At 39.9% G+C, this 7,856-nt stretch overlaps 2 protein-coding genes across 2 annotated transcripts; both read right to left on the bottom strand.

Moving 5' to 3' along the window:
• Positions 1–209: 209 nt before the first annotated feature.
• On the bottom strand, positions 210–1,521 carry cox6b1 (cytochrome c oxidase subunit 6B1). The gene is made up of 4 exons (XM_072456906.1): positions 1,382–1,521; positions 807–924; positions 563–663; positions 210–400 (listed from the first exon to the last, which is right to left on the bottom strand). Exons 2-4 carry the CDS (start codon positions 910–912, stop codon positions 347–349), a joined length of 261 nt encoding a protein of 86 aa, XP_072313007.1. The 5' UTR covers positions 913–924; positions 1,382–1,521; the 3' UTR covers positions 210–346.
• Positions 1,522–2,564: 1,043 nt separating this feature from the next.
• fam234a (family with sequence similarity 234 member A) lies at positions 2,565–7,609 on the bottom strand. The gene is made up of 11 exons (XM_072455567.1): positions 7,305–7,609; positions 7,129–7,239; positions 6,877–7,059; positions 5,721–5,845; positions 5,502–5,634; positions 5,257–5,389; positions 5,027–5,164; positions 4,875–4,956; positions 4,649–4,801; positions 4,475–4,577; positions 2,565–3,211 (listed from the first exon to the last, which is right to left on the bottom strand). The coding sequence occupies exons 1-11, from the start codon at positions 7,570–7,572 to the stop codon at positions 3,000–3,002; spliced, it is 1,641 nt and encodes a 546-aa protein (XP_072311668.1). The 5' UTR covers positions 7,573–7,609; the 3' UTR covers positions 2,565–2,999.
• Between the last annotated feature and the right edge of the window lie 247 nt (positions 7,610–7,856).

Here is a 7,856-nt window from a genome sequence, read left to right as displayed (position 1 = left end):
AAATGACTGTTTCAGAGTCCTTTTCTGTTGAACAGTGGACGTTGTTGTGACATTTATTTTTAAAATTTGATTTCATGTGTATAATTGATTGTAGAATTGATTTGAATCAATAAACCTGATTATTGTATAGAGTGTAAAAGCAAATGTTTTATATTAAACGACCCTGATTATAACCAACACATGTCAAAACAAAAAACCCAAAACCAGAGTTTCATAAATATTATATTTAATGCATTTATTGCTGTACACTTCAGAGCATTTATATGGAATGAACAGGTGTATTTTGCTCCTTTCACTGAACAAACTGTAGCTGAAGACACAGGATAATCCTGGAGAAGTGGCAGTTCTAGACCTTTCCTGGAAAGGTCCCTTCATCCTTCTGTTCTTCCCATCTCTGGACCTGTCGTATCACACAATGTTTAAGGTTATTCAGCTTTGTGCAGTATGCAACGTGAACAAACTATAGCTCTTTTAGAACCTGTTCCCAGAGGAATAGAAAGTAAAGGTTCTCTCCAGCACTCCCAGGCCAACATTGAAAAACAAAGTTTTTCTGAAATATTACCCAAGATCCAGGGCATAGTGATTGGTAGACCCTCTTGTACCAGTCACATGGGGCTGTGTCCACTCCTTTTGCCTCTAAAGCTTTCTCGCATCTGTGAAAGTCTGCAGATGAGACACATAAAGTTAATATCCCTGCTGCTAATACATAATACAGCTGTGTTGCCTACAGGCCAGTATGCCATGTCTTTGGGCACGATTGTTATGTTTCATCCCGCGCAGACCTAAGTCTGCGTGAGTCATCTTACCCAGATAGTTGGCCCAGCAGTTCCTGGTTTGGTTCTGGTTTGGGAACCTGGCGTCAAAAGGCGCCGTGCGATAGTTGTTAATTTTGGTTTGTAGTTCTTCCGCCATTTGGACTTCAGCCTAAACAGAAAGTGTTTTCAGCTCGTGAACACGTCTCGCGGTAGTTTATAGATGATATACATAGTTACAGTGTGTTAGGCTACATATCTGCAAATGGGCTTGATTTGGTCTATTTGAAGTGTGCTGGTAAAAATACTATATAATGGTATAACACTATCTGTACATATTATATGCAAAACGATTGTACCATCCAGTTCAAATCCAACACCAGGCCTCTGGGCAATCCTTTCATCTTTAAACCTATATCTCGGTTTCTGTTTGACGCATATTGAAGCCTTAACCCAAATAAGAATGGTATTCTAAAGTAATGAAAAGCTCAAATAGTTTTAATCGTCGGATACTGCAGTTTTAGTCATCTCCGTTCAGACGCGGAGACTAGGCTGTATCTATCCTTTGCTCAATACACTATACATTTGAATCTAAAACACTTATTAAAGATAACTCCGGCACATCATACCTTGTAGACAAAAGAGATGTATCCCACGCGTGTCTTGTCCTGAGTCAGACTGGTGAACTGTGCGCTCCGCGCGTGACGCGCGCTCTTCTGGACAGGCGCGTGCGCCGCTGACGTGATGGTATGGCGGCCTCAGGTCACATTGAACTGACGGCCACAGCAGGACGCACTTCAACAGGTCAACTTCAGGTGATGAGCTGCAGTTGCATCGCTCTGAGCACACACGAGGGCTTCAGGGACTGTGTTTTGTCATAAAATGTGTTTCTTTGTTCACTGTAAATGCGGAAGCACTGACTGAATGATTAGCCCAAACTTCACTCCCATTGTGTTGACGAAAACAATACGTCCTTGAAAAGCCAAAATAGATGATAACCTCAGCCGGATCCCCATCCTAGACATATTCATGGAACATGTGGACAGATTCTTTGTTTTTTGATGCTGTCTACTATCTCTTATGGGTTCAACTTTAGCTCTGGTGACCGCATTACAATTTCTCTGTTACCTTTGCTAGAATGTTAAGCCCCAAAGTCACTGGGACGGGGTCCAGTCACTAGCGACTCCTAACGGGAACAAGCGGTAGAAGATGAATGAATGAACGTTGCTAGAATGTAAGGTGAGAGTCGCAAGACCATATTCTATCATCTAGATGTAATGATTTGAAATGCGCTGAATCTTTCACTTAGAATTTAAAAAGCTATTTCTCGTGGCCACATTTACTCTCCACAGAGACGGTTTTTCCATGAGGCTCCATGTCATGTAGGAGTGAGTCATAGTTCACGTATTATTCCGGGGTAAACTCCATCTCCTCCCTGTAGTACGTGCCAGTCTCGCACACAACTATGGACTTATTTGAAGTGGAAACCGGCAATGGCTTTTCAATGCGCATGTCAGATGTTTTTATCACGTCACGTACGCATGCAGTGTCTTCAATTGAACACAAGATGAAGACAAAATGGCTCTACTTTTGGACTGCATAGCGCATTGGATATGTAAAATTTAAAAGTAATAATAATGATACTAATAATAAAGAAATGTATAAAATACAATCAAAGCTCTTTAATAGTTTTTGTTACATATCAAACAAACTTCGACATGTTCCACAATTTACAATTAAACCACAGCAATGGAAGCCTTTGGTTTGACCCATCTACGTTAATCATTTACAGCATTCTGGAGCTTAAATATATTTATTTCCAAAAGCACTGCTCATTTATTTGGTTTCTCAATCGGCAACATCAGCAGTGTCTGATTTCAAGTTCAAACTTTGTATATAGTTTACATAGTCAATCGTTCGACAGTAGAGTAGCCTATATTTCACCAAACACACCCCTTACATTCCCTGTCAAAAGTAACAACCCCCTTTGAATAAACTCACCTCATACAATCAGTTGACCGGGCAACATTCAAGTACATAAAATATAAATATGTTTTGGGAGCTTGAGTTCAGCAGTGTGATTGTCAGAGAGAATCTAATTAGGACAAAAACGACAATGAAAATGCCCATTTTGCAGCAAGATAAAGTAAGGAAAAGCCCTTATAACTTTTAGAAGTATCTTTGGCTGTCAGCAGTTCAAGTTATTTGTCTGTATGTGCTGTAGTTATCACTCCTACACTGCTTTATTCACTCATCACTGAAACGCAGTCTGTTGAAGGCCTCTTTGATGTCCTCATTGGTATCAGTGTCTCCTCCGGGGCCAATACGAATGACTCTGCTCTCAGGAACATCCTGCTTCAGTTTTCTCTTATTGAGGATCACAGTTCCTTCATCCCCCTCTGACCCAGGACCAGTGAGTGTGAAGTAGGCAGCGTGGCGCCCGTGTTCCAACAATGTGGCTGCAATTCAATACAAATTTTAATTAGTTAATGTTCTACTGACAGACATAACCTCATAATTGTATCTTTTTATATATCCAATATCTTCAAATATTGTAATTTGATACCAGGTGCTTAATTTGATGTTAAACTTATATTATGTAGAAAACTCAAAATATATTTTAATTATTAATTATTTTAATTGAAAGCAGTATGTTTTGGTAAAAGTGTCATAACATTATAACTGAAAAAAAAAAAATAAAAAAAAAATAAACCTAATTTCTTTAAATTATTACGACGTCTATTTCATTTTTCTATGGGGGTCCCGAGTCGGTTGCATTGGGGATTTCCAGCCTGAAACGTTTGGGAATCCCTGGTCTATAGAACTACAGCTTGTTTTGGATGTTCTCAGTTGCAAAGGAATACCTGTATATCTATAACACATTGTACTTGTTGCAATTATTTGGAGAAAAAATAACAAAATAAACAAGGATGTGGGCGGGCATAGGGGGTTAGGGTGAAAAGTAAATTTCTTCGAGCATGCAAGCTTCAAATGCAGGAAAATACTTTACATGAATGAACCAATCAAATTACAACTTTGAGTCAGTTAATGATGAGGGTAAACCCTTGAAACATTTTGATTTATTGACCTTTATGTAACCAGGAAAGTCCCACTGAGATTTATAATCTCTTTTGTAAAGGAGTCCTAGCCCTAGAGGGGGGGAAATATGGTTAAAAGTGCGTACTTTGCGTAATATGTCTTGTCATACAACATCAAATTGTGACACATTTTTGAAATAAGTATTGCAATTGCGATTAGATTCATAATTTATGTTTTAATAATAGAGTTCTATCCAATGTTAACAGTTATTTACTACAAACTCTGAAGGCAGGACCCTTTTAGATGTGCTGAAAGTGGAAGAGCATGTGTGTTTATTCTGTCAGCCCTCGTCTAAGTCTACATACACACGAGAAGTCCAGATGTTCAAACTAACTATTTTACACCACAAACGCAGCAATTCATTATAGAGCGCAATCAGTCCTCTGGCGTCCATGTCCGTCGCACGCTTACACTTATAATTCAACTGCGACAAGAACACATTTCAATAACCAGTAGATAAAGGGGAAGCAATAGCCCAAACATGTGCACATCCAGGTTATTCCCGTTTTGACCATCAATTTATGGGTTTCGGTCACATGACTTAATCCCGTTTTGAAATATTTTTTGAGGTCAAAATGTTTCATTACTCTGAAACCCATGAATATAAATATAAAATTGGGTACCTCTGAATGCGATGATATGGTCCACAACATTGGCCGACTCCAGGAGAACATTAGAGTATAATGGATGGAACATGTAGGCACGTCGGTTGGGTGTTACTTGCATCTACATTAAAGCAAAATAACTTTTCATAATTGTTAAGCAATATGTATGAATACAGAAACAAGCATAATTACAGATGAGTTGGTCTCAGTCAGCGAAAGGCCCCAGAACATAAAGACGGAGAAGATATTGCTGGTGTAAATGGAAGCAGGTTGTGGTGAATTTGGACTGGCCTGAAGAGGGACGTCCCATACTATAATTCCAGATTCCCCATCCAAAATGATCACCTGCACCCAACACAATACATGTTCTATCAAAATATTCACGGTTAAGGTTACATCAAATATACATTGATATCACCTTCTTTGTGTTATTGCCAACATCCACCTCAATAACAACATCAAGAATACCATCTTTGTTGAAGTGTCCAAAAGAGGGTGTCCTAAAATTATCAGAACACATTTTATCTAGTGTATCCTTTTCAATTTGTTCATGAACAACTTGTGTTTTACCCTAGAATCAAACTGGTATTATACATCCACAACATCTCCAGGTTTCCATTAACTTGTACCACCCCCGTTCCGGTCACAAGAAGCAAGTTTGAATCATCTTTTTCGGCTGTTTTTAACACTTGTCTCACTTGGTCAGACCTATGGAAGGCTCATGTTAAATACGTGGGTGCTAGCGATGACACAAAAGCAGCTATTCAAAATTAAAGTTGTGAGTATGAATCCTCCTTTACTTGAATATGTACACAAGCCCTGTAGTTGCATTGGCTTTTCTCTCCCAGTCTTTGTTTTTGGTGAGACCTGCCTCAATTCCTGCTTTAGCTTCTGCAGCAACTCTCCACAGTGAAAGGCCGAACAGTCCTGTGTCTGTGAGCAAAGAAGTAAAACATATCATGCTAAACAATAATAACGAATAAATGTTCAATAAATGTATAAATTGTTGCTGGTGCAATGGCCATATGGGCCATAAACTACAAACCTTTCTCAAGAAGTATGTAGTAGGAACCCCCTTTGGTGCGATAGAGAAGATGATTGTCTGTTTTTGTTGTATCAAGAGGAACTGTTGAACCAATTTGCAAACCAGTTTTCCCAGAGAGGAAAACTACCTCGGTCTAAGAAATACAGGACACATACATTTACTACCAGCTCAAGAATGTTCATGTACATTTATTTACTGTATGTGACGTTAATAACTTACTCTTTCAGAGTCATGGGCCAAGAGGGCCACATCGCCAACCTTGTCCCCATCCAGATCTGGAAGACTCAGAACAGGAACAGTGCTGGGCTTCCCAGCCGTCTGTGACTGTTGCCACTGAACCTCTCCTGAAATTGATGTAAAAATGTATTCAAGATGAAACAATAACTATATAGAGCAATAGTAGTGGTATTCCATGAAGCAAGATTATGCCAAAGCCTGGCTTATTTGGACAATACAGGCTCATCAAATACTCTCGAGTTGCCTTAGTAACAAGCACTTTGGTGTAAACCTGATCAAGGTTTAATTTAGCTTTATAGTTTCCAAGAATGCAAAAAGACACATGTGCATTCTCACACCTGTGTTAAATCACTGATCTCTGTCCGAATAAAGTTTTAAAGTGACTTTAATCACGTGGCACCAGAGACTTAATGATCAGTGGCGTGCTCTCAAGACGCGTCTGTGGACAACTAGATTTTTACATATACAATTAAACATTTCATTGCTCTTTAGAATTTATTTTAATTCATACAAATTCTAAAAACTAATAAAGTAGGCATATATTTTCCGCTGTGGCTGTTGGTGTGAGGTTGAAGCCGTGGAGCCTCTCTACTGCTTTTGCACAGACGCTGGTTTGGAGCTGGGTCTTTCTTCTGCACCGTCCTTTCTCTTTCCCTTTCTATGTCAAACGGCATACATATTAGCCCTTTGATTAGTCAATTCTTATTACATGCAAAGAGTTTTGTTATAGCTAAACCTTTATGTGCAGCTGGCTCAGCTCCACATGCAGAAAGATGAGATCTTTCTCCCATAGACAAACATAACTTTGCACTAAATACGCTGCAAATCTCCGCTCTGCCCGCGGAGCGAACGAGAGTGGAGGGGGAACCTGCCTCTGCTCTCTCTCAGATCAGAATAAATGGAAAACTTCTGTGTTACGTGTCAAAATATTGTCTGTGCGCTCTTAGGCTCCTCTTGTTTAGTCAGATCATTAAATACATCATGACTGATGTCACTTTTGAGCTCCTTCTCAGGAGTTTTGTTGCTCCAGTTTCACCAGGAGAGCGCACACATCTTAAGCTGGAGATGGCGCTAGATTCAGCCCAGCATAAGCCTGGTCGAGCAACTTTGATGGAATACAGTGTTGTCTTTCTCAAACCTGTGTATTTGTCAATAGCCGTGAGTTTATCAGAGTGTGACACCAGACAGTCCCAGCTCCTGCTGCTGTCTATCGCCAGACCACACTGAGCCCAGTGGAACTCTGGCTCCAGTGGTCTCTCCCACAGAGTTTCTCCATCTGTCCCATCAACAGCAAGCACAAAGATGCAAGGTGATGGCAGACCTGAAAAGTGGAGCACATTCTCACCATTTGTTTGGAGCTAGTAAGACACTAATGAGGTAGACTCTATACCTTCACCAGCACAAGAATTGTTCTGACTTCCTTCACTACTCTTGATGACAAACAGCACATCCATCACCTTGTCTTTGCTTGCATCTTCAACAGCCATAAAGTCATATGTGGCTGTAACAAAAAGGAAAGACAGAATTTTGGTAATTGCAGTAATATTTTATAAACATTATTAATACCTGTATCATTAAATGTCCTGTTCCATGATATAAGATACTGTGGTCTGACAGGACATGGGATGATGAAGGAGAAGGCAAAGACAACAGTGAGGCAGAGGAACAAGGAGAAGAAAAACACTGCTGTGCGCCAGTGTGTGAGTTTGGCAAAGCCAAAGTCTTTACAACTCTTCTTTAGCTTTTCAGTAGATGTAGATGCAGGCATGCCTGCCTTTGCCCCATCTTCTCTTTTCAAAGGGTCTCCCTCAGTAGGATGGTCTGAATTTTCCATCTTTGTAGTGCATTACCAAACACTACCCCGTTCAAAGCTGGGAAGATAAATTACATTCAAATCATTCCATAGATTTCTCCTGTTAATGTAGTTATTGCTCTATTAAAATACTGACTGTGGCTGCAGCAGCGAGTGTCGTCCAGTTTCTGTCACGTTTGCTTGTTATTGTTTTGGAAAGCTGCCAGCAGCTCAGCTCCAGAGACTTCCTCGCACAAAAACAGTACAATAATGTGAACGGTCTGGCTTTGCAACAATTACAAAACATTACTTGTTTGTGAAAGTTG

This window comes from Eucyclogobius newberryi, unplaced genomic scaffold, assembly GCF_026437365.1.
Source record: "Eucyclogobius newberryi isolate DKJ021-1_F unplaced genomic scaffold, fEucNew1.0.hap1 SCAF_20, whole genome shotgun sequence".
In the NCBI taxonomy this organism is placed as follows: domain Eukaryota; kingdom Metazoa; phylum Chordata; class Actinopteri; order Gobiiformes; family Gobiidae; genus Eucyclogobius; species Eucyclogobius newberryi.
The sequence above is the reverse complement of the archived record's forward strand: the minus strand, read 5'-3'. Positions and strand labels throughout refer to the sequence as shown.

Excerpts from the sequence above, each read along its gene's own strand:
- fam234a (XM_072455567.1), bottom strand. The coding sequence starts at position 7,572 with ATGGAAAATTCAGACCATCCTACTGAGGGAGACCCTTTGAAAAGAGAA. Across the intron at positions 7,060-7,128 it reads CAATTCTTGTGCTGGTGAAG|GTCTGCCATCACCTTGCATC; the intron begins GTATAGAGTCTA and ends TCCACTTTTCAG. Across the intron at positions 4,802-4,874 it reads TTGGCAATAACACAAAGAAG|GTGATCATTTTGGATGGGGA; the intron begins GTGATATCAATG and ends TGTTGGGTGCAG.
- cox6b1 (XM_072456906.1), bottom strand. The coding sequence starts at position 912 with ATGGCGGAAGAACTACAAACCAAAATTAACAACTATCGCACGGCGCCT. Across the intron at positions 664-806 it reads CTGCTGGGCCAACTATCTGG|ACTTTCACAGATGCGAGAAA; the intron begins GTAAGATGACTC and ends TCTCATCTGCAG. Across the intron at positions 401-562 it reads CACTATGCCCTGGATCTTGG|GTCCAGAGATGGGAAGAACA; the intron begins GTAATATTTCAG and ends GTGATACGACAG.